The 26,055-nt window shown below is 45.2% G+C and overlaps 2 protein-coding genes across 3 annotated transcripts in view; both read left to right on the forward strand.

Annotated features, from left to right (window-relative positions):
• The first annotated feature begins 251 nt into the window (after nt 1-251).
• Nucleotides 252-26,055, forward strand: part of klg (klingon) — a 62,991-nt gene continuing 37,187 nt past the window's right edge. For both annotated transcript variants that reach the window (XM_017147473.3, XM_070217460.1), the window contains exons 1-2: nt 252-538; nt 16,064-16,732. In XM_017147473.3, the coding sequence (XP_017002962.3) occupies nt 16,507-16,732 (226 nt within the window). In that variant the 5' untranslated portion in view covers nt 252-538; nt 16,064-16,506. The remainder of the gene's footprint in view (nt 539-16,063; nt 16,733-26,055) is intronic.
• On the forward strand, nt 24,681-25,802 carry LOC108061368 (very long chain fatty acid elongase 7). Its single transcript, XM_017147487.3, has 2 exons — nt 24,681-25,144; nt 25,208-25,802. Exons 1-2 carry the CDS (start codon nt 24,746-24,748, stop codon nt 25,637-25,639), a joined length of 831 nt encoding a protein of 276 aa, XP_017002976.2. The 5' UTR covers nt 24,681-24,745; the 3' UTR covers nt 25,640-25,802.

Raw genomic sequence — 26,055 nt, forward strand, 5'->3', positions numbered from 1 at the left:
TATTTTTAATGTCAAACAAGTCTAACAACTTGAGTTGGTAATGCCCAATTCGCCGTGGCACACTTGTCCTGCGGCGAACTGGGAGAGAGCCAGGACCTTCGTTCTCTCTGAGCAGCGACCTCGCTCTCTGGCACTCGGCTGCCCTCGTGGGCGTTGCCGAAGCGAGCCGAAGCCGCCCGAAGTGGTGACCGGAACCCGAATGCTGAGAAACGACGGCGAACCGCCAGCAGTGTTTCAGTTGAAAGTGAACCCTTCGACGCAGTTGACACGAATCGCGCGCGACTCGCTTCTAGTGACATTTTCAGCAGGAGCAGAAATCCTGAAGCTCAAAGCGCCAGCCAAAAAGGATTCTTGCTGCAGGACTACGGTTATTTGTGCAGTGTGTGCTAACTAAAACCAAGCAGTTTTCAGACTGCAACTAACTAAAGCCCAGTGGATAAACTAACCAAGCTAACTGAGAAATAAAAGTGCTAACTTTGAGGATAATAAAAACTTGAAACGATCGCTCATCACGTGAGTTCCAGTGGTGCTGGCCCAGGTAATAATTTGCAGCATATTAGTGAATTCTTGTGGGAGCTGTTCGCCCTGAAATATTCAAATTGGCAGGGAATGTCGCTTAGAATATAAACGTGTACGTGCTGCAAGGACCAAGGACTTGTGCCAGTGTTTACATTTTGGATTTTATGCGATAATACTCGACGCCATCAACGGCAGAAGCTTGGGCAAGTGGGTGGCTGATTGGGTGGTTTGGTGGATTGGCGGACTGGTGACTGGGTGGCTTTGTGGCTCCTATTCATGCTCCCGCCAGCTGCCAAATAAATACAGCAACAATAACACTGGGCGGGCAATAAAAAGCCACCGCCAAGGGCTCAACCGCAGAAACGGTCTTAGCCAAGAAGAGAGTCTGCGAAAGTAAGCAAAGTAACAAAACCAATTTTCATTGTTTTGCGGTGGCTTCCAAGTCGCACTTTTTCTGCGGGCGGGTGTAGGGGGGAGTAGGAGCCGCCTTAAGAAACCAAAAAGTATAACAACATTTCCTTCAACACACACACACACACCTCACACATTGGTAAAAAAACAAAAAGAAAATGTGCAAATGCCGACATGAAATGAAGTAGAACTTGGCATGTGGCGTCTTCGGTGAGTGTGTGTGTGGGTGGGAAAATGTTTGTGAAAATGAGAAATGAAATAAACACATGCAATGGCGAAAGGCGAAGGCGAAGGCACAGGAGCGAGTTGGCTACGTAAAAATCCGCTGAATTTAAATACTTGAGAATATTCACGGGAAAGCATGCCATTCCTTTCGACTTCTCATTTGGCCAAAAGTTTATCCTCCCCTTCCCCAGAAGAGGTAAATACCCAGAAGCTGTGTAAATTAGGATTCAGGCAGACTTAATCCCGAGCAGCAGGCCATAATAGGGATATCATACGGGGGCTTCGGGATCCAGGGGAACGGGCCTCGAATTCTTTGTGGCATAAATAAGTCGTTTGCAGCTGTTCGTCGGCATTTATTTGGCTGCCTGTTCCGGCCAGCACAATTGTTTCTGGCATACGCCTGGCATATGCAAGTATTTCGCATACGAGACGTGTACAGCAATTTGGTATGCTAAAATTGTGGGCCAGGGGATCCGGATCCCAACCACACGGGTTTGGCAGCCCTAAAGGGGCGAAGGCACGCGCTAGCTGCCATTTAATGCAATTGATTTGTGTTGCCTAATTCGGTTAGACGCGCTTGTACAATTTCATTGTGGGGGCGCTTCAAGACACTGATAAAAATAAATAAAAATATTTCATTAAAAATTAAATAATGTAATACAGATAAATGCATATTCTATATTAAAGAGAGGTACCAGAAATAACGGGCAGTTTTTTATTTCCTTTAATCATAAAATCTCAACTGTAGAACTTCAGAGCATTTCAAAGAGGATTGGAAAAATCCGTAGTTTAATGCTGTTTGTTGGAATCTTTTCTACACATTTTCAAGAGATTTTAAATAGCGAGGGATTCCGGTTTATGATAAAATCTCAACTGTATAGATAAAGCAGGAACAATAATATTTTGATATTTGCAAATTCCTTACAAAGAGGATTGGCAAAATCTGCAGTATTATTTCATTTGTTTGAATTTGTAATACACATTTTAAAGTGATTTTAAATAGATAGATTTGCCCGAGGAATTATAAAGATAGGTTTTTCTTTTTAGCAATTTTTAGATGCCTAAAAACTTGTATGAAATATACCATTTTTGAATATGAAAGTAAGCCGATTATCGTTTTTTTCCTGTGCAGCAGCCATAACACTTGCAAGACAAGACAGCCTATCAAGCAATTTGGCCCGAAATTGGCAGTTTTAATTCCATTACGGGAGTGGTGGCAAGGCCACTTCACTTGGTCCACACCCACACCCGCTTTTATGCCTCCTTTGTTTCAGCTCCTCCTTGGCTGAGGGATTTCGACTGGTGCCGCCGCACACACGCACGCCCCAAAAGTTGATTGATATTCAATTGGTAGGCTTTCCCAGTGCTTCTCGCCTCCCGGTTTTCCTCCTTTGTTGGTGGAAATCGCTTGCGGTTTGGATTTGCTGCTACACGATACGCTTTAATCTGCTCAGCAGCCCAAAAGACCGGGGCAATAGGAGAATCGTCGAACATATTGCCCGATTGGCTTCGAACGGTTGGTCACGCCACAAGTTGTTGGCCCGGCCACTCCACTTCAGTCCGTTCTACTCGCTTTCTTTTGCTCTCTCCGGCCTTTAAGCGCTTTAAGTAATTTATAAACGCCTTTCGACCAGCCGAAACAAAAGCAATAACAACTTTATTGGATTTGCTTTTCTGCCATGCACTTTGGACCGTCTTACTCTTACGAGCGTTTTCAGCTTTGTCTTGCCCTCGGCCAAAGTTGCGTTTTCTTGTAGTTGGGGTTTCAGCTTTTCCTTTGGTTTTTCTGTGTTGTGTGTTAATTGAATGCGATTAGGCGGCCGGAGGAGTCGAGTGGCGGTTGTGGGTCGGCAATTGCAGGAGATAAATTGTGGCTAAGCTGGCTAACGAGCTCTCGGTGGTTGTCAAGGTGACAACGCAAGCCTCCTAAACCCCACAGAGCACCCAAAGCAGAAAAACCACCCAAACCACCCGCGTGGGTCGCTATTCATTGGAAATTCAATGCGGTCGCCATATCATTTACGACATCGCCCATTAAAAGCCAGGCAGCGGGGGCTCCCAAGATTCCGTGACCACATTTTTAACATTTTAATTATGGCGCTGCGTAACGCGATATCTGTGTGTACTCATATTCCGCGGGCTGCCAAGATAAAGCAGAAAATCAATAGCAATTTCGAACGACAGAGATAACGAACTTTAAGAGTCCTTCCCGGGGAATATTGGAATATTCCTGATGGCATCGCCGAGGCTGCCTGCCTCCCAAAGACATCCTACCTCAATTCACTCGGCATTGCGGTCGAAGGGCACTTTGCACAGTTTTTCCTGCCAATTTGCTCAATTTGTATTTCAAATCATGCCGGCAGTTTAAATGCCTCGAGAACGTCTCGAAGTCTCGATGTCTCGAGGTCTCGAGGTCTCGAAGTACCGAAGGGCGGGTCCATATCCTCGTACAACCTCGATTCGCTACGAAACTATGCCACCTTCTTCCTGTTTTCCCATTTTATTTTTTCGGGAGGCTTTCAAAGTGATATATATTACAAAGACGTGGTTTAAGTTCGGCACAAAGTGGCAGGAATTTCATGAATTTCATTTGAATTCGTAATTGGTTTTCCTTTTGCCGCATCGGAATCGTGGAGAAGCGGCTGCCTTGGCATCGCTATTTTCAGCCATTTTATTTATTTAAATTTCCGCCGCTGCCTGTTTTTTATCTGCCTAACTCCAAGTTCGCTTAGAATTTTTTACGGCCCACTTCTTGTCCAATACTCTTGGCCAATTTAACTAACTCCAAGTTCATAGTTCGTTCGTTGGCATAGAAATTGAGCGGAGACGTCACAGGGAAAGAAAGAATATAGCAAAAGTATGTGGAAAATTTCTTAGGCCTTCATACATAATATTCTTGTTTGTTCTAAGACCTTCCTTATAAAACATTTTGTGCACATACTTTTTAAATTTTTTATCATTATCAACAAGCTTATTTTTAAATGTTTTCTTTATTTAAATATTTTTTTCCGTGCACATCTTGGACTGCCTCAACTTGCGACTTGGAAGTTCCGATTGCCGTACCGAAAAGATACAAAATTCGCCGGCAAGTCGTCGTTGGGCCTGTTTTCCTCACGTTTTCCGCTAGCGCTGCATTATGTTGTTTCATTTTCGAAGGCGGCGCACGCCCCATCGTTGTAGTTGTTGCAAAGTTTTTAATTAAATTTTATGTTGACTTTTGTGTGTCTGTCCCGCTCCTCTCAGTTCCTCCATTCAGCCCAGCTCAGCTCCATTCCGTAGGTTCGTGCGCCTCGTTTCGTTTCCGTAATGTATGCCGCCTCTTGCTCCAGTTTACACACACACTGAATGCGGCTCCTCCGGCCCCTCGAATCCCCATCTCTGCCACGCCCCTCCGACAGCCGACTGCCTCCTGCCTCGACTGTCATTATTGCAATCTTTGTGAATGTTCAACGACTTTACACAAAATATTTAGTAGCCTGGCAGAAATTTGTGTACCAAAATATTTGCGTACAAATTTGTTTATTGAAAGCAGCAGCTTCTAGGCGGACGTCGATGACTCTCGGATGCTCGAGATGTTTGTCCAGACTCCGAGTTTTCGGGGCGGATTAAGTTCTGGCTGAGGCTCAAACTTTGCCTCAATTCGGGGGATCCATTAAAAAGTTGTCTGACAAGACTGTGATTGCCTGAATACCCAGAATACGCCGATAACTTTCATTAATTCGCCTTTGGAGTTTCGGAGCTTTTGCTGCGGAATGCAATGCACACATTAAAACTGTAATTATCTGCATTAGTAATGGCTTACGAGTGGTGCGCACAAAAAATGAGAACATGATCCTGATAGAGCGGAGCGCTAATGAAACCAGGAGCGTACTCCGCCAAGTTAATGTGACTTTTGGGGAATTTTCAGGCAGCCAAAGAAAAGGAGAAAAAATGGAAGCCCTGAAGCTTCCACGTTGGAAGCCATTTTCACGCCCAATTTAAAGCAATTTTTCATTGCCACATCCAAGGTTTTCACTAATTACTCGTAGCTCCACTCCCCCGCGGCAGAAACTTTGCTTGTAATTTAACAAATCATTGCAAGGGTTACACATTTCACTCACTTTTGGGGGAAGCCGGGGATTCTGGGGCAAAGTCCCTATCCTCGGAAGTATCCTTTTCTCCGTACTTGGGCTGCGCAAAAAGGGTCCTTTCTTTGGCCCGGCTTTTCAGTCTTTTCCCGCTGTTTGCATTTCTAAATGTGCAAATAAATGTATTCAAAATGTGTGCCATTGCTCCTTGGTGTTTATTTTCGCTCTCCCTTTAAGTTGCATACTTTTCAGCGCGCCGAATCGCCTTTCTACTCCGCCATTTGTTTCCCCCTTTCTGTTGTTTGAGGCATTGTTGTGACATGAAAATAGTTTTATTTGCATTTAGATTATTTTCTTTATTTTCGGCCCTGATCTCCGAATTCCACCATTAGCACTTTTGAGGGTTGCCTTGCCAGGTGAAGGTCCCTTCATCTCGGTTCCCTTTGTTCGACTCTCTTTATTTCCAGCGAACAAAAATAACCTTATCTTGTTGGACAAAAAGGGTTCTCCATTGTATTTGCCAAAGATCAAGCGCTGATAACAATTTTCACTTTGTGGCAAAACATCTTTGTCGTGGGTCGTGCAAAGGGAACAAAGGGAAGCCCAAATTAATCAAAATATTAAAAATAGCCAGTAGGGCAGTTGCAAATTTTATGAATTGTGGCCACAAAGACATTTTGCACTGGCCCTTTAAGATTCCTTTTTGGGGGCTTTCACGGAGCTAAGCAGCTGCGAAATAGAGAAAAGGTCTGCAGCCTGTGCCGGAAAACCTCAATCACGCAGAAACAATTTCCCTGGTAGAGAAAAAGGCGAGAAGCAGCCCCAAGGAGCGGAATGAAAACAAAGGCTGTGAAAAGCATTTTGCCCAAACAATGGCTGGCCACCAGCGGTCGGTCGGGTTTTTCGGTGGGTCGCTCTCTCTTTCTTTCTTTTTTCCGGGCCTACTCATCTGGAGCGGCAGCGGCTTTTGACGCGCCTTTTGAGTTGGAAGCGTGGCCAGGGTACGGGAATTTCGAGAAGGTTCTGTTTTTTTTTATATCGGCCCTGAAAAGTGCTAACTGGTCTGGCTTTCGGTCTGGTGTGAAATTGATTTAATGAGTTTTTTAACAGCCCAAAAGGAAAACGTCGTGTTTTGCTTAAATTAAAGTTGCCAAGCTCCTCAGCTTTCGAGGCGTTGGTGTGTAATGAATCTAAGGACTGGACAGAGAGTGCCACAAGGCAAGTTTGGCTATGACTTTGACATGCTCTTTGATATTAAACATTTACAATGGAAAATTGAGATACGTTTTACTAGCAACACTCCGGGGGAAATTAGTAGGGAAAAGGATTTGTGACTTAAAGTTCGAAAGAAAGTGTTAGTATATTATTTATATTTAACTATTATGAAATTTGTACAGTCATTACACCTCCGAAAATAAAGATTACAAGATTTCAGTTATTTTCTCAGTGAGAGATTTCTGGTAATTCTGGTTTCTCTATTTAATTTTTAAACTATCCATAAAATTATACAAATCTTTATATTATTTGTATGTTAAATTTCAATGTATGGACTACAAAACTTGATTTGTGAACTAGGGCCAAAGCCAATGGGCTGCCAGTAAATGGGTTGTGGGCTGGCTAATTGATAGCGCATAATTGAAAAGCCATCAAAACGTAACAAAATGAGACGAGAGCCTGGCAACGAGAGCCCTGAAATGCGGAAAACAGGGGAAAATCAGGGGAAGGCGGGTGCGAAGCTGTCACTTTGTTTGCGTACCTGACACAGCTAGTTGGCTGCCATTTGCATACCGAGCGGTAATTACTGCAGCCTCCGGCAAAGGAGCCTCAATTCCTGATGGCGGCTGCCGGCAAACAGTTAACCTGCTCCAGAAGAGTCCTCACTGCCGGCGCCTCCCATGTGTTTTGCTCAGCGAAATAATTGATATTATAATTTAGCAGCGAGGCGACTTTTATGTCTGCAACGTGTGCCGTCGGAGTAAAATACTCCGAGGAGACGAGGCAGCTCAGTGCTGAAAATTCCCCAACATCACCCACCGGATTGGCTGGTTGTCTGCTGATGGGTGATGTGGGCATGTGGCGCAGGGACATGTGCGAGCTGAATTGAAATTAATTTCAACTACTTAAATGGCTGCGGAGTCGTCGACTCCTGCTACTGTTTTATTTATTGCCTTTGTGTGTGCCAGCTGCAGATCGCACATTCCGCTTCAGTTTCAGGTTCAATTTTAGTTTCTGTCTCAGTTTCAGTTGGAGCTTCCAGTCTAGATAGACATCCTGTGTGGCCCTCTCGTCATGGCGTGCCGGTAAGCCCTGTCCCTGTCCCGGTAATTAATATGCAAAATTAGCGCTTCACGGTTCTTTAATTAAAATTCTGTCAACGACGCTGACTCTATAAGCATTCATTAGTTTATTGAGTTGCTGTCAGACGAGAGTGTGTGTTTTTGTGTGTGGCGACAGGCATTTCCCCGATGAAGCCATCGCCGGGCTCTCATTACACTCGAGCTTAATACGTGCACAGGGGAAAAATGTCTGATAATCAGTTTAGTAGGTTTTTCGATATTATAAAAATTTCACATTAAATATTTTAGTTCTCTGCCCTGAAATACATTTTTAAAATTTCTACCTAAATTTTAAAGTAATATAAATTCGTCAAATTAAAAATTTATGTTATACAGAATAGTTTACCGTGTATTTACTGTCATCCCCAATGACAATTGCCATTAGCAAGAGTTAATTGCCACCAGAGAGCTTCACAAAAAGTCAATAAGTGCAATTTATTTCATCGATTCAATTCGATTCGTTTCTATTACGAGGGGAAGCCATCAGCGGATTGTCATACATTAGGGCTGCCGTTGTCCAACTTTCACCAAACAAAATCAAAAGCAATCTAAACACTAAACACATTTGGTGAAATAATTTGTAAGCACTCAGACGTCATTAAAGCCGGTAGCTGTGGCCCAAAAAGAGGGCCAAAAGGCACATAAGATGGCCCGAACCGAATATCGGCAAAACTTTTCCAATAGTCGACCGCAAAGAGCGAAGGACACGCAAGGAAACGAAACGAGCGAATGGAATGCGGCACAGGGAAAAAACTTATAATTGAATATTAAGACACTTTGCCGTTTAATGTGGTAATTAGAGTTAATAACGCTGAGACGGAGGCCAACGGCTTGGAAGAGGCAAAAAAATGTATCACCAAGTCGCTCGCTCCACAAAAGACTCAAAGTGGGCCGAGGTATTTTCAAAGGGAAAACTTTCTGCCCTTCGGCAAGTCTGGCGGAAAGGCATTCAGCCAGCGCCTAAGCAGAAAAGCAGAAAAGCGGAAAAGCAAGCAACAGCTTTTGTGTCCGCTTACACACTCGCCCGCAAACACTGCACGCATATTCATAAAGCAAATGAAAACTATTCCCTGGAAGGCGGGGAAATCGGGGAAAGCGGGAAAAGAAAGCTGGCAAAGCGTTTTGCTGGCGACGAACGAGAGCGACGCCCAGGAAGTCGGCCTAACCGCCCGAAGGAAGCCAACTTAGACCAGTTGGCCAGGTCTGCACTACAAAAATATATCAGATTTCAAGTCTTACGAAGGGACAATTGAATTTAGTTATGTTACTACATAAATATTTAACAATAAATAATTTCTACACCATTTTTCAGCTTTAATTTTACAAAATAAATATTTATTTAAAAATGTTTTTAGTTATAGTATTTTAAATTTATTTGATTTTGTATAAGCCGATTAAAATATTTTCTGACCCATTTACGCGCAACAAAAACTTTAAATTTATTTAAATAATTTTTGTTTTAAAAATACCATCCTAGTCATTACTTTAATCATCTTTTTTTTACATAGCTAACTATTTTTCTCTGTGTTCCTTGCGACAAACTGAGGACCCTAACTATATAACTCGCTGCAGGCTAGACGCTGGCCGCCGTTGAAATTTCAAGACAGCAATTTTTAATTGCCTGGGCGGTGTCTTTCCCTCACAAGCAACCCTCAGAAACTTAAGCCCTCAGCCCCGCGAAGGTCGTTGTCATTTATGGGGCCGACAAAACCATTCACGGCCCAGCCTGTCAGCGTATCTCGAGCGTTTTCCCGCTGTCACCCCCCCGGGCAGGGCAAACAATTAAAGAGCACAAACAGTAAATTAGATGTTTACTCTCTGCCAGTGCGAAATGGATCCGAGCAGCTGGACAACTGGAGAATGCTCGGAATCGAGCGAGAAACGGAAACGTGTCACTAATCCAATATGCCTAAGCTTTTTTTCGGCCATCTTGTCTTTCTTTTCGCCGACGCTCCTGCTGCTCCCACTGTTCAACCACTTGCACTTCCATTTACATAAACAATTTGTCAAACTGTCAGTATTTTGTGTGCTTTTTTGTCTCGACCCGTCAGCGAAGACAGCTGCCAAGGTGGCCCGAACCGAATGCCGCTTGCTTCTTGGCCAACTCCCGCCAACTTGGTCAATTTGCGTTGTCAACTGTGATGGAGCCGCGGTCAGTAACCCAACGCCTTTGGCAGGAAATTGCAAACGAAATGAACTTGTTCGCACACACCGCGCAAATTAATGAGCGTGACAGAGGTCTAGGGGTCAGGGGTCAGGGGGTCAGGGGTTCGGAACTGTCCATCAGCCAGATGGGCAAATGGCCAACTGGAAATCCAGACAGTAAATGGAGGAAGGAGGGAGCAGCGTCTTCGTCAACATGCGTTGACATTCTAATGACACTTACTTGACATGCTGTTTGTTAATGGTAATCAATAAATTATCTGCCATGCCTCCTGGCCAAGTCCGTGGGCCATGTTGTTAAAGGCCATGTTTTTGTGTGTGCTCGGATATAATTGATTTGGCCGGGCCAAGGGGAGTGGATAAGCCGGTGATTTATTGAGTCGCGTCTTCGGGTCTTTATTTAGCCGAAGGTATTTCAATTTGTTTATTAATCACAGCTGGTCTGGTCTGGGCCGGGCTAGGCTTGACTTGGCCTGGCTTGGCTTTCCTGTTGACAGAATCGTTGCATGTCATCAGATATCCTGGGGCCGTGGAAAACCTAAAGCCAAGTGTGTTTTTCGGGTTTGCCATATACATATTTTGGGTGTGGTGGGTTTGGGTATAGTGGGTGGGTGAAATCCGAAAGTCATTTGGGCGTTAAACAAAGAACACCTGCTGCTGGCCGGGCTGCCGAGCGTCTATCAGTGTGCGTGGCCGTCATACGCTGTCATGCGAATTTCCTGGCCAAAAAGGAAATCCTAGCACGATTCTGGGACGAGAGATTCGGGATTTCCCCCGTAATACGGGCAATCAATATTCCCAATAACGTATTATTATTGCCATTCCAGCCAGCGGCATTTTCTCTGTTGCTCTGGCATTCGCGTTCTCGATTTGGATTGGGACTTTGGCTTTGGCATTCTTGGCTTGGGCTTCTACTTGGCTTCATCTTCATCCTGGCCAGCTGACGCCACAGGAAAACTGACACATAGACAGGCGAAATGCGAAAGGCGAAGGGAAATATAACTAATACGCCCCGGAATCCTTTCGCTGCGATGTTTTCCCATTTCCCATTTCGCATTTGTTGTGTGTGCATTTTTGTCTGCTTCTGTTTTCGCATGTTGCGTATTATTTTTTATGTCATACGAGGATTTTCATTCAATCTCGTTGGTTGTCTTTTACATTACTATTTGTGCTGCTGCCTGCTGCTGCTTCTGTTTCGACTGTTTCTGCCTGTTTCTGCCTGTTTTCTGCTGCTCCTGCAACTCCGGCTGTCGCTTTATGGCATAGTCAACAATTTTATTTGTTATCCATACGCCCCGTTGCCAGCCTCCCAGCTCAACCGATTCCATGTTGTGTTACGGCCCTTCGGTGTTTGCACCGGTTCACTCCCCCTTTTCTGTGTTTGCTCTCGCGCTGTTTACAATATTTACTTGGCCATTTATTTATTTGTAGGTGTCGAAAGGTTAACTTCCATTGCATATCGCCCCCGTATTGTTCTATTATTATTATTATTGCTATTATTATTGCCTTGGTTTTGTTCTAACTGCTGATTGCCATTCAAAATGCGGTTGCGGATTTTATTCAGCTCTCTGTCTGATTTTTGTTTTGCCCCTCTGTTCGTGCTACAAAAATGGCGACATTTCGCCTCTTGCTGTCGATTTTTTGACTCCAAAATAATGGTTTGGCCTGCGGTTTTTTGTGTTGGCAATTTTTCATGCTGTCATTTTATTGATTTGATTTATGGATTTCGTGTGCATCGAATTTGTTACAAATGTCGCCGTGCGCCAGAGGCCAGCGATGTCCGGCAGTTGTAAGCAAGGCTTTTAAACAATGCGGCTCTAGGAATTTGCATTTAAACTGCAGCAAAATGCGTTCAAAGCCCTCGCATTTAATGCCATTTGAAGGGCTTATTTTTGCTTAATTCAATTGTACGGCCAGAGAGTATTTTTCGCTTTAAAAGCCACTGGATTAGATACACGAATGACGTGGAGATGGAAGCTCCAGCCGTAGGCCTTGTTGCCACAGCAGAATTCTTCCATGCAAATATTTTCCATCGGGAGCGACGACGACACAAGTGCTTCGGAAATTTGCAGCATAGATGGGGGTAAGGGTTGCAGAAAAAATGTTGACGGCACAAAATAGCAGCACAAGCAGAAATTGCATCCCCGGGCACTGCAAGGGATAATCCATTTCGGCATAATAAATAAAGCAGTAATTGCCAAGTGAATACAGCGGCAGTCAGGATCTATGAACTCCAGCCAGGCACGAGTCCCGAGTATCCTGCCCTTCCCCATGCGATCCCATGTGTGTGCTCGTCCTGTTCTGTGGCAGCCTGCATAATAGACGAATTATGTTTGCCTCAGCAAAAATGCAAAGTATCAAGGGCCCAGGAGCCGAGATGTCGGGCTGCCTCCTTTTGCCGGCTGGCTGCATATTAAAGCAGCCGTCAAATGCCTTAATATATGCGGAGATTACTTTCATATTTCATGTACGGGCATTCAGGCTACATACCTCCGGTGTCCAGTGAGCCCAGAATTTAATTTGCACTGCTTGCGGACAGATAACGCAGAATTTAAAGCCCCACAGTTGCGGTCAACATAATAGTTCTGGGAATGGTAGGTGTCGCATGCTAACACACATGTAGGTGGTACAAGAACATGACAAGTGAGCATGGCCAAAATATATTAGATAAAAGTAGTTTAGGAAGCCAACAGCCTCTTAATAAAATATTATTTTTATGAAATTTGATGCACCATTTTCCTGGCCCCATCTGTACAGGGGATATTCGCATGCAAGTCGAGTACTACATAGATGGGTGCTTGACTTTTGCTTGTGGAAAATGTCTGTCAACTTTGTAGACCCGCGCACACGTGAACTGAGGGGCCGTCAAGTGAGTGAGTTTCCACCGCTTTTCCGAGCGTAAGATTTTGTGGATGTGTGTGCCTGTGTGTTGCAGATAACCTTTTGAACCTTTGACAAACTGCTGCAGCGAACTTTTGCCATTCGTTTGGAAAATTTTAATAATCTTTTATCGAGCGGGCTGGATCTACATCTTCTTCAACTTCTATCCCGTCGTTCGTCTTCTCCCCATATATCCTAGTTTTTTTCTCCTTTTTTCATTAAAACTTGTCAACTGCATATTAGGTGGGGATCCGGAGGCTGAGATCCCCGTGCGTGAGGGGCTACGGCTACCATCTTGCCACATTGTTGCCGTGTCAATCCGCCGGAGTTTGTGGCAAGTGTTCGGCTTGAACTTTGCACGCAGCGGCTTTTGTGTGCGTGTGTGAAGAGCTTTGGGGTTATCCGTTTACTTTTTTTTTTACCCATCCAGCCAGCCGCCTTTGTGCTCCAAGTTGGCAACATTGTGGCCCGCCTTGTTAATCATTTCGATGACAATGTGGCGCCCATGGTCGCTGTCACCCTCGTTCTCGCAGAATTGCAAATAAGTCACTGCCAACGGCGGCCAGATGAAAATTCACAGCGTAAAAAAGGATAGGGAGCATGTGCGTTTCTATTAGATTTTCAAGCCATATTCCCCCCTTTGATTACACGCCTCGGAGGTTGCTTACTGGCTCTTCCAACTGGCTAAATATACCCTGTAGAAGGGATTTATTATTTAAGTTCCAGAATGTTTAGCTTTAAGTCCTTGAAATAGTACTGATGTAATGAGGATTATAGCCTGAGGCCACCTACTTGCAATCATTAACAATCGTTGATGAAATGCACACCAAGTAACTCGTAGTCGATGCCCTGGAATTTATCCTTAACTACTTGTTTTAATGATGCCCTCGACGGTTGCTAGGCGAAAGTAGCAAAAGAATGGCAAACCCGGCGAGAGGGTGAAATTGCAGATTTATAAATAAGCCAAAGCTCAAATCGAATCTGCAGCAGCAAGCTGGTCTCGTTGGTGTTTTTGCTGCTTTGCCGCTTTTGCTGCTCGGCTGTCTTGTTGCCCTCTTGTGCCACTTGTTTGCCATTTGTTCGTTTAGTTTACAATGCAATTAACCCATTTTAAAGTTCCGCCAGTCAACCACAAGGGGCGGGGATGGAGGGGCGGCTAAAACCCCCGGCTGACAAAAGACGCAGCTATTTCTTTTCCTTTCCCTCGGATTCAGTTCCTCCACAGCGCCCTTTTTCCGCCCGTCAAGTGAAAATCAGTTTCACAGCAAACCAGCAAAAACTAATTACGACTTGCTCTGGCAAACTTGCAGCTGGAAATTGTACCGCAAAGTGCAATTTAGTCGAAAGTCGAGGCATCAGCAGGAGGCGAAAGTCGACTCAAGTTGCTCTGTTTTTTTTTTTGCTCTTTGGTTTTTGCGGTTCTGCGACAGCGAAACAGAGCGCGTAAAAATTAAAAACCAAACCGACGGCGTTTGGACGTGGCAATGTTGTTTTTAAATAATTAAATCCGCTTTATTAGAATATTAAACTTTTATGGCGGCTACCACCGGGCGACCGCAGTCACCGCAGCGGCTCGACAAGAGCCCGATAAAATGTTAAAGCATTTAGCCAGAGCTCTCTGACCAACCGACCAACCGAAACAACGAGATCAAATTGCAGGACTTCAGAAATTTGTAGCCCGGGTAGTCTGCGATGCTGCTGGGTTGGTTGCCTGTGTCATAAATAAGGGCAGCAGCGCACAGCATGTGGCTCACATATAAAAATCTGTAGGCCAAAGCCCCATAAAACCGATAACCTTGGACCTCCACAACAGTGGATAACAACAGCAGCTGCACAGGGAAAAAATAGGGTTCTTGAAAATAGCTTTTTAATGATATTTACAACATCATAATCAATAGATTTATTTTTATTAAGAGAAGGAAAAGTTCTAATATTTTGTAAAAAACTGTTTTGATAAATTGTTTTATTTAAATAAAATGAATAATAGACAATGATTAATAGACAAATTGCTAACATTTTTATATTATTTTAATTACTTTTAAATTTCCTGCAATGAACCTTGATTTTTCTGCCAGTGCCCTGCTTCTCAGGCTAATGCTCCTCCATCGGTGGCGATGACAACAGCGGCAACCTGGGCTCGTCCTGGCGCGTCTTTTGTTGCCGTTTTATGCGCCGACCTGTTTATTTACGGCTATTTACCGCCTACATGATAAAAGCCTTTTGCCGGCATCATCGCGCATAAAAGCCGAGCTATCCCGGCTATCCTACACCCGAGATCTCCCGGCGAGAGGTAACTTTTTGAGTAATTATATGGCCGGCGCAGATTTGTAGCGCCGCCACCTACGCGACCTACTTTGGATAGACCTCGGTCCGGGATAGATACAAATATTTTATTGCTCCTCCAGGACATGAGCCGCACATAAGCGCGGAGGCACCATGGAGCGTATACTTGATGCCGCGCACTGGATGCCCAGGGTAATAATGAAAGCGATAGATAATTATGGGGCCTTGTGACTTTTAATGGACTTTCCAAGCCTTGTCCGTGGGCCCAAAGTGAAAGTGACTGGCGAGTCAGCCATCGGCTGGCTGCATGGGGTTAATCTAAATTTATAACTTAATTTTTTCCGAGCCGTCGCGACCCATTCCACTGACCACGACACATCCTGCTGCTGCTGGGCCGCAGTTTATTTTTATGGGTTTTTCAAGCGCATTTCTTTTTTTCTCGTAGTTTTGCCCTGCATGGAAGCGATAATGAAATAATTTGAACTTTTCTTTTTGCTGATTTTTCTTCGGCTTACCAGGGTTTATGTGTGTGTGTATATGTGTGGCTAGGATAACGCAGCAAACTCATAAAATTATGCAAAACTTTGTCATTAAATATGGCACAAGGGGGAGGGATGATGATGCTATAGGATAGGGTATATGGGGATAGGTCTTTGCCGCCCCAGGAACAATTTGTTATTTGGCTTTGGACTTTGCTCTTGAAGTGTTGTTTACCCGGCTCGCTATTCTACATTCTCCACTCTCCAACCCTTTTGTCGAAAATTTCCATGTGGGATCAGTGCTGAGGGGAAAAGGTTAAAAAACGGAACTTTTATAATTTAACTTGTGTGCTAATTGCACTTTGTGGGGTAATTTTGCGTGTCAGTGAAGTTTTGCCGACGCGATTCGGTGCATGTGTGTGGGTTTATGGAGCGCATGCGAGTGCCACACGCACACATCTAGATATCCAGAGCTTTAATGCTCGCTTTGAGCACCGAAAACATTCCTGAGCACTGCACTTGAGAGTTTGTGGCCCAAAGTGGAAGCGGAGTTTAGTTTAAAGATCGCATAAAGCCAAGTGGAGCTGGAGCTCTTTTTTTTTGTGTCCTGCGGGGGCTAAACTTTCAACCTCTGCAGCTGTCATGCTGCAACTGAAAAATAATAATAGTTATTTATTTGTTTTCCACATTTCCGTTGCAGATACTCGGCAAAAAACCATCCATACGCAATTTACTTGGGGCAGCGACAGACAAACAGTGATAATTAGTTGCCCGGCGCAACAACAAAGAGCTGTGCAATAAAAATTAATTAGAAAATATTTCACATCACACAGCCGCAATTTGTCAAGGGAAAGCGCACAAAAGTGCGGTCTCGACCACCCCGCTCGATTTATAATTAGAGAACTCCAGCAGGCGAACAAAAAAGGAGACCTCGAAAATAAACTAGAAAACTGGAAATTAAACAAAGCGGCAAAGCGACTATGCAAAGTATGTTGGCGCTTAACCAAATGAAAACTTAAAGCGAGCAAAAAAAGTAGCCAGGAAGTCCGCAACTCCAGTAAATTTAATAACAAAGCTGAAAAGAGAGGAGAACTCCGCTCCGGAATCGAGTAGCTCCACATCATACGCGCCGAGCGCGGAACAATGAAAATAATTTCGCGTAGCATACGTACAGGCGCCTTGGCCCCGCCCACCACTGCCACCGCCCCCTCTGCCTCCGCCGCCGGCATTAGGAAAGGCAGCCAGCGACGCAACCGCGCTCCGCTCAAAATGAATTGCCCCATTCTGATTGTAATTAGCCTCGGATGGCTGCTGCACGCGCACGCCGGAAGCGGCGGGTTCACCGTCGAGGCCGCCATTTCAAATCGAGGTAAGTGATTCGGATTCGCCCTCCTTCATATACCTATATATATATAAACATGGAACGGTACCCCTGGTTCGAGTCACATCTGATCCAGAACAATAGCCCGGTGGAGTGAGGCAGTTGCGCGAAGGGGATTGTGCAGTTTTTCTAATACACTCGAGAAAAAATCTGATAAAATTGTATGATCTATTGTAAATTGCAATACTACTTATTTAGATATTTCTAGAACATTTAACCCATAATTCTGATAATACTATAAGATGATCCACATAAAAAAAATACTATTTTACTAGCTATCGTATTTTATTCCAGAATATTTACTTATCTCTTTGTTATCAATTGTAAAATGCTCTTAGCAAATCTATAGTCACTTAACACTAGCATTTTAATTTATTATATTAATATGATCTTTAAATAAAAAATAAACTAATTGTTACGCCTTACAAAAGACGAAATATTTTAAAATTCCTTAAAATCCCATTTCCAAAATCTAAGTTTTCTCTGTATTTATTTCTACATCGCTTCGCAGTCATCGCTTTTTATTTCGCACAGCACTCAACGCAAGTTGCATTTATGTTTTTACATAATAGAGCGTGCGAGCGGGGCAATAAGAGCCGGGGCCGGAGAAAAGCGCTGGCGGGAACAGAAAAAAATAATGTAAAAAATATAATAAAATACGAGAGCTGGCTCTCACTTCCCCCGTAATCCCTTTTTGCTATTTTAATGCCAATGTAACGCTGCATAAATCCAGGCGCCGGGGTCCTCGAGCACGTTGTGGTGTTTAATGCTGAAGCCGCTGGCGAGGAGCGCGAAAAAATAGAGTAAGAGCTTACCGCGAGATAGAGAATGGGGCGGCAGGGAGAGGGAGACCGAGGTCATTTGCGGGGCGGTCAGCTGAGCCACTGCTTCCAGCCGCGAACATGTTTTGCCGCCCACTAAGCCCCAAAACCCCAACCACAATTAATAACTCGTTATGGCCGCGCCAAACTTAAGCAGTTGCCTCTCTCTGAATTTAAACGCCGAACTTTCAATTGCAAAGTTTCTCACCACCCACAATTCCCACTCCAAAAAGCATGCGGAAAAAACAGGAAAAGGGGAAAACAGACGAAAATTCTGCACAAATAGTTGGCTTATCTCGGCACAAGTTTATCTGGGACTCCAAGTCCATTGTCTGCCACTTTGCTTTTCTTCTATTAGGCCATGAAAAACATGATATAAATTGAAAACTCAGGTGCGCCGCCAGCCAACTTTAAAGCTAAGCGAAACGGCGAACACGGGGCGTATACGCAACGTTCGTTCGAACGAACGAGCGGGCGCACCCATAAAAACAAATTCGCCATCCAGGGCTATATTTTCCTTTGGTAACTTTTGCCAACCAATCGATAAATTTAAGAGCACAACATTTGTCTCCATTATCGCAAAAATCCGAAGGCAAACACTGTGCAAAAAATGCGGCAGAGGGTCGCAAAAAAAATGAGAAAAATAAACGAAAAACTGCGGAGCGCATAAAAGAGCCATCGATGCGTGGCCCGGGTTTCGGACTTTTCCAAGGTGGGCGGGGCTTAGAGTGGGTTTTGGACAGCCCACAACAACCGAGCCACCTTGCCACCTCACCCCCAAAAGCACCCAACCACCCACAGAGCCACAAAAGGGCGGGCACAATAAAACAGAACAAACCAAAGACAGACCTGTTCTTATCCCGGCTACATCTGCAATATAGAGTGGAAAAAGGGGCAAAGGCAGTAAAGCTATATCAAAGGTGAGAATGTGCTTTTGTCACTGATCATAAATTTCTCCGTGCGCCAGTTACCCTTAGCGTTAGCTCTTCCCTTATGTGTGTATTACAGACGCAGAAATATGAGTTTAATTCGGGAAATAAATTGTACAATATTCGGAAAAATAAAAGGTTGGAAATCCAACATAAGACAACAATTTAATGTAGTGGGTTAATATTCATGAAACAAAATGTTTAATCGAATGAATTACTTTCAAAGCAAGCAAATAAAATATCTTACAATCTTTGTTCAAGAAACAGTATCTCTTCTGACTTTTTCCACCTGCAGTTCTTCATTTCAAGAAGAAAGTCTTGAATTTCGAACTCTTTTCCCACGGTGTACTCACTGCAAGGAGAGAGGCAATAAAACGTAACAATTGACATTGGAACGCTCTGAAAAGGGAGCCGAGTTCGCAAAGGAAAAGCGAAAGGAAAATGGGTTTCTGCCGGCTCTGATAGCAGCAAATTGGCGGGACTTTCGAAAGGGGGTGGCAGAGCGAAGGTGGGCGGCTGGGAGTGCGAAGGTTGCATCGCCTTGACAAATGTTTATTGAGTAACACGAGCCATAAACTGCAAGCGATCTACCTCCGCCCACTGGCCAAACTTTCAGCTTTGACCCATTTTCATGAGCCAGCGCCAGAAGCCCTAGGCTATCAGCTACCAGCCACCACCCCCGCTTTCCGCCTCAATTTTCTGGCATCAGTTGCCTGTTTGAGAATCTGGTGCACGTGATGCACTTGAAGGATGCGCAGTGGCTCACATCCAGCTACCATTTTATAAACTGACAACAATTTTTCATAAGACTGCGGGAGCGGCAGACGAGCATCATCAGCAGACAGCAGCAAACACAAACAACAGCTGTTTTCCGCCTCGAGGGCTTTTCCGCCCACTGGAACTCCCCGCCCACTCGCTCTGCCACTAACGCTGCATTTTTGCATATCTTGCTGTTTTGTTTGGCATTTTTAGTGATTTCACTTAAATTTTCATAACAAAATATGCACAGTGCGTGCTTGCAGCTCACTTTTGGCTCAACACAGCAGCTTTGTTTGTCGAATGGCGAGGGGGTTGGTGGGTCGGTGGGTGGTTAGCAAGGCCGCGGGATCGGGATTCGGGTTGGAGGGAGAGCTGGCAACATGTTCTAGCTGTCATATATTTTTTCAACAGATTTTTGTATACCCACCGCCACCGACGCTCCCTCCACAGATTTCCTCTCAGCGGCTAAAACCGCATTTTGTATGTTTTTGCAGATGCTTTTGGGAAATTGTTCATAGGGTTAGTTTTCCCGCCCGCCAATTCGCTGGCTCTATTCGGCAGACCCTGAGCCATGTAAGCACAGCACAGCGACGGGTCGAAGCTGGAAGGGATCGAGCTCGGGGCTGGCAAACGGCCTGACATGGAGTACGTGTTTGTACGCAGACCTCGCCTCCATTTGCTGATCCAGCACTGCGGGAAAAGTCATTGGTTAAAGTGGGGAAGGAGAATATATATTGGGTTTTGCCTTAATAGTTTACCATTTGAAATTAAAAACCCTTTTCTTTGTACTTAAAATTAAAACTAAATTTCAAATTAATGATGATTTAAACTAGGTGAGTCTTAAAAACCCAATAGAATAAGTAGATATTTTCTCAGTGGTCTGTTGCCTCAGCTCCGTCGCTCCGACTATCGTATTATATTTGCGAATCCCTTTGGGTATGTTGCCAGCAATAAATTTCCATCAGACGCCGTCGCCGTAGTCGTTGTCGTTTGTGCCAGGCGTCCAGGATTTTTCCAGCCTCTCGCCGACCGCGCCTCCATTTCCATTAACTCGATGGGCCATGTTGCCACCCATTACGCCCCTCCCTCCAGTTACTGGTTACTGGGGAAACAAATCTCTGGCTCAGCTGGCGCATTCGTTGGTTTGTATTGCGGTTTTTCCGAATTCGTTTTGATTGTTTGTCATACTTTCGTGCATACAATTCATTTTCTACTTCTATTGCCCAGAAAGCGTTTGGGCTAGCTGTTATAGTCTAGCCCCCGTGGTGTAGGGCTCAATTACGTGACCAGGACGACCCGTGCCAGCTCTTCTCGCCGGGTTGACAAACTACCAGCTAGGCCCAGATGTACCTACTCCTGTACTGCATTGTAGATATATCTACACGCTGTCATGTTTCCCCTGGATCGGCGTATCAATGAAATATGCTGAAATGGAGAGAGGCGGAAAAAATGAACGATTCCCCCGGAGGACCCAGTGGGCGCATAACTTAAAACAAATAAGAAACTGCAAAATATACGAGCGGGCAAATGGAAATTGAAAATATCCTATTACCAGGGGATTGACGCCGACAGCGCAACACCGACGACTGTAATTGAAGGCTTCGCTTAGCGGGATTTCCATGCCATCCTTACGAGCAGGATCATATGGGAGCTCCCTCTGTGCAGGAGTACATCCCACATAAATTCGAATATTAGCATAGGTTCCCCAGGGCGATTGCCATGCGATAATTATGGCAGGCAGCCCGCAACCCGAAAAAGACGCTGCGAGAAATCCCCGAGAAATTTATTAATTAACACCAGGGCGGAGGGGAGAGGACCGAGGGCCCAAACTTCCACTTCCCCGCCCCATTTTGCCAATTAAAGCCAATTTTGCCATGTTTCTTCAGACGGGCGGTCGCATTCAAATGTGTTTTCCTTCCTCCAGCGGGGATACATGCTGGTTTCGGGCTCGAAGAGGAAGGAGCCGGTGGCTGGTAGTCGGGTCGGTGGATCGGAATGGGTCTGTAGCATCCACTAATCGCATTATTAACGCGCCGTTAACATTTTGCGACATTGACTTGAACTTTGCGAGTGACTTTCATGGCTAAAACATGGGGCAAATGTGAAGTGGAGTGGCGCGATGTGGATTTGCCTGGCATTCAAAATATGCTTAGAAGACATGGCCAGGGCCAACATTTATATAATACCCTTGAAGTTTTCGGCATTTGCCAAATTCCGCTTGAACGAGCCGCAGCCAAAGTTGAAGGGGGGAGAAGTTCAGGGAGTGCTTCCAAGAATGTTCCATGTGCCATGGCAATGCCAATCCCCTGCGCCAATAACGAGTGTCTTCGGACTCCGGCCATAATCATAATAATTAATACCCATTTACCTTCTTTTGCCGGGCTGAAAATCAAGCCATTATCGCCCATCCACTTGCCGGGGCGATAATTACGGCCGCCCCTGCACAGATTGTCGGCTGTCCCGAAAATTATGCACCCAGTGTAGTATGTACTAATGACAGTCCTCCGAGGTGCAATGTTTTGGGCGGTTGGGAGCGTAATGAGTGCGCATAAACTTTTATTGCTATTCCTGTGGCGAGTGGTCAAAACAGGTGGCCCAAAGGCAGGTGCACGGGAAAAAACAAGGGTTATTTAAAAACATTTTTTTATTTTATAAAATCCCGCTAAAAATCAGAGTAGAGTTTTGGATTTCCATGCCAAAAACTTTAAAAGCGGGGAATTTAAAATTGCATTTATTTGTAGATTAAATGGAAACGGGATATTTTGACAAAAATACTTATAATTAAATTTTTAAAAGGGAAAATAAAAATGGTAATACAATTTGGCAAACGAAAATTGATCCAATTTTTTTCGCAGTGCGAATGCGTGCCAAGCAACAATGCTATTGACACTGGGCACCAGCGACTGGCGGAAAAAATCGGCGAGCATTTTTCCATCCGCCCGAAAAACACTATATATTTTTCAGCGTTTTTAAATAAAATTCCCGCGGAAGGCGGTGGGGGAAAAAAATATCAGACCAAATGACTGTAATTTGCATTGGCAACTCACACAAAGAGACGCGGCGCAGTTTAACACCTGCATGAGTGTTGGTCGGCCTGTGCTTGTGTTTGTGTTGGGCCTTTCAATTTAAATACAAACACACACTCACACACACACACTAAGGGAGGCCGAGTGTGTTTGCACGGACTGTTTGCGGCACGTCACAAAAGTTTCCTGTTGAATTTCCCTTCATTTCCTGGCCAAAGAGATTATTATTTTCATTTCATGCCATGGCCAACGACACAGAAAGCTATATATGTATACTTGTATATATATTAAGCAGAGACATAAGGGGGCGTGGCCGAGGTGAGGTCTCATTCGCATTTTCATATTTATGCTGTCGCCCCAAAAACAGTTTACTTACTCGCCTTCATTAACGCTTCATTCGCGGCGGACTTTTAATTTTCAGGGCGACCTGTTAAGGCCAGGGTTTTTCCTTTGCTTTCCCTACCTTTCCACTCGCCTTTGTAACTCCGAACAACCGTATATCCGTACATCCGCACATCCGCATCCGCATCCTTCGTCTTGGGTCCTTCGAGCCGTATATTTGCATACTTCCGGTGCGCGCAAAATGATTATCATTATTATTTCTGTTGTTTGCTGTTGTCGTTACCGCGGCCATTACCGTTATTGCAACAGCACCCGAGCTGCCTGCTCCGCCTCTCCTTGGACGGACATTTCGGTCTTCTTGGTCCTGCGAAAGTCCTGCGAAAATGGCCGACAATCGGAGGGTAGCGGGAACGTGCGACGGTTATGGCTTATTTGTGCAAATGAGCTGACGTCCATTACATTCTCCGTGGGGAGGTGAAATGCAAATGATTGTTTTGGCGCTGGCTGGCTCAATGTCTGCCGCACAACAAGGTCACCGCAGGAGCCCCAAGGACACTAGTCCACACACACGCATGCATCAATTGCGGCTTAAGGACACGACACGAGTGAAAGTAAGTGAAATGGCCTCGCCTTTTGCCTTTGCCTTTGCTTTGGCCTAATGGCCAATAAGGTAAGCTCCTGGTACCGCTCCTCGATTGATTCTGCCCTATAAATTGGCACATTTACTTATCGAAACAAACTGGAGAGCTGCAAGCTGCAAACTTTCGACCACAAAATGCTAGCCAAGTTTGCACGTTGCGCAAACAAATTGCACCTGCTTGAGTTTGATTGGCCACCTGCAGCCCGCTCCTTTGGCCGCCTTTTGCCTTTGGCCCTCTGGGTCTTTCGCTTCCAGCCAGGTCGTAAAACACTTTTGCCTATTTCGCTGAGTTGGCTTCGCTAGCCACTCTCCTCCAGATCCTCCTGCCGCTTCCTCTCCTCCCGCTGTTGTTTTTAAAGGGCCATTTGTCCGATGCCCGCGGCTATTTACAGCCATTGTACAGACTTGGCGAATTTATCAAGCATGGCGGAGTCGCTCAGTGGGTCACTGGATGGTGGATGCTGGATACTGAATTCTGGTTCTGGCTGGATGCCGGATACTAGATGCTGCTGCAGCTGACGTTTCCGCCCCTTTTTCCCGTTCTCTTTTGGCTTAATTTCAAAACAGTTGCGCTTATATTGGCAGTTATGCTGCAAATTTATTGGCATGCTTTGTAAACTGGGTTAGTTGCATATATCTCGCAGCCGCAAGCTGCGAGCCAAACGATTAACGTTGAGTAACCCAAATTGATGTCACCACCCACCTCCGCCCAACGCCCAACGCCCACTTTAGCCCGCCTGGAACATCATTTTTTCCCACTCAGCAAAGTTTTCCGCAGCGGCTGGTTATAGCCCATAAATTCTCATACATTGTCAAGTAATAGCTAAACCCTGTTTACCCCTGACAGGCACAAGTTCATAGAGATAAAGAAAAAATGTTGCAAAAATGTAGTCAGGGTTTTTCTTTTGCTTTTTTGGAAGAGATAACAAGCTTTATCTTCGATGAGCTCTTTAAAGTGGATTAAAATATTAAAATATTATGAGTGGGTTTAATGGTAAATAGAAAAACTTAATTGAAGATCGATAATACTTTTCTTTGAGTAAAGAAAACAAAAACAATTAATTTTTAAGATCGACAATATTTTAAAGTGGATTAAAGTGGATTAAAATTTATTAAAGAGTACAGAAATATTTAATAATTATCAAATGAGACGGACGATGGTATGGTTTTTGGGCCATTTATTTTCAATATCGATAATACTTTCCCTCAGTGTTCTGTGAGCGTGAAACCCAAGCTATTCCAAGTTCATAAACCGCCGACAATGAACGCGAATCTCTCTGGCGGTGCAACGGCTGACTCGGGTTAAACCGGCGTGCGTGGTGCTTCTCATTTAGCGGTCATTAACATAGCCAACCGGCGAGCTCCGAGTGCTCGGAGGTTCTAGCGGCTCGAGTGGTTCCGTTCAGAAGACTGAAGACCTTCGTGGGGCGCAAATCGCTTTCCGGCTGCTCGGCAAGAAGTATTACTCGAATCGAAGAATCAGGATGCGGCACAACATGGTGGCCTACCTGTACTGCCTGATCAGGGACCTGTACTTGGAGCACGGCGATCCGCGGGTGGCCCACCTGCCCCTGCTGGGCAACCTGTGGATCGTGCTGGCCATTGTGGGCGTCTACGTGGCCTTTGTGCTCCACTACGGACCGCGCTGGATGGAGCACCGCGCTCCCTTCGAGCTGAAGCGCGTGATGCAGGTGTACAATGTGGTGCAGGTGCTGGCCAATGCCACCATATTCGTGATTGGCCTGAGCAACACCTACCTGCAGCCGGGTTACAGCTGGACCTGCCAGCCGGTGGACCACACGGACACCTCGCCGGCGATGATGAAGACCCTGTATGCCTCGTACGCCTACTACATGCTCAAGTATGTGGATCTGCTGGACACGGTTAGTGGGGATGGCCTTTCTAGTTATTCCACCTTGATGATTAAGTAATCCCCCCCCTGCCAGGTTTTCATTGTGCTGCGCAAGAAGAACTCGCAGGTGAGCTTCCTGCATGTCTACCACCACGGCGGCATGGTCTTCGGGGTGTCCATCTTCATGACCTTCCTGGGCGGCTCCCACTGCACCATGCTGGGGGTCATCAATCTCCTCGTGCACACGGTGATGTATGCCTACTACTACGCCGCCTCCTTGGGGGCCGTGGGCAACCTGCTGTGGTGGAAGCAGCGCATCACGCAGCTCCAGCTGATGCAGTTCGGCTACCTCACCTGCCACTTCCTGCTCGTCATCGTCCGCAATCCCTGCCAGTTCCCCGTGTTCATCGCCTTCATCGGGTTCATCCAGAACATCTTCATGTTCTCCATGTTCTTCGACTTCTACTACAAAACCTACATACGCAAGCAGCGAAAGTCATTGGAGACCAAGCTGAAAACCAGCTGAGCTCGGAAGGAAACCTAAAGTTCAAGTTCACCGCGCGTCATTTCCATACTAAATTGTGTAATAAGCTGGTCGGTCGCTTATGCAAATAGGCACCGATCGAACCCAAATTCGCCTGGTATAAATAAACATTCGGATTGCGCCCCAACCCCGCCGCTTCATCGTATATTGCTCAATTGTTTTGCTTTGGTAATCAATTTCAATTTGCCGGCGGCTAAATTTGGAGGCTCCCTATAGTTTCCCCCCCGAAAACTTCTTGGCCGCCTGGGAGCGGCGACAAGTTATGAAGTAAGTTCGCCTGCCACATCCTTTATTAAAGGGTTAAATGAAATATCGATGAAGTCGGCCACCAGTTATGGCCGCCACGTGTTTTCGAGAGCCACATTTGCGTTACGAGTATATGTCGCATGTATGTGGCC

This window comes from Drosophila takahashii, chromosome 3R, assembly GCF_030179915.1.
Source record: "Drosophila takahashii strain IR98-3 E-12201 chromosome 3R, DtakHiC1v2, whole genome shotgun sequence".
In the NCBI taxonomy this organism is placed as follows: domain Eukaryota; kingdom Metazoa; phylum Arthropoda; class Insecta; order Diptera; family Drosophilidae; genus Drosophila; species Drosophila takahashii.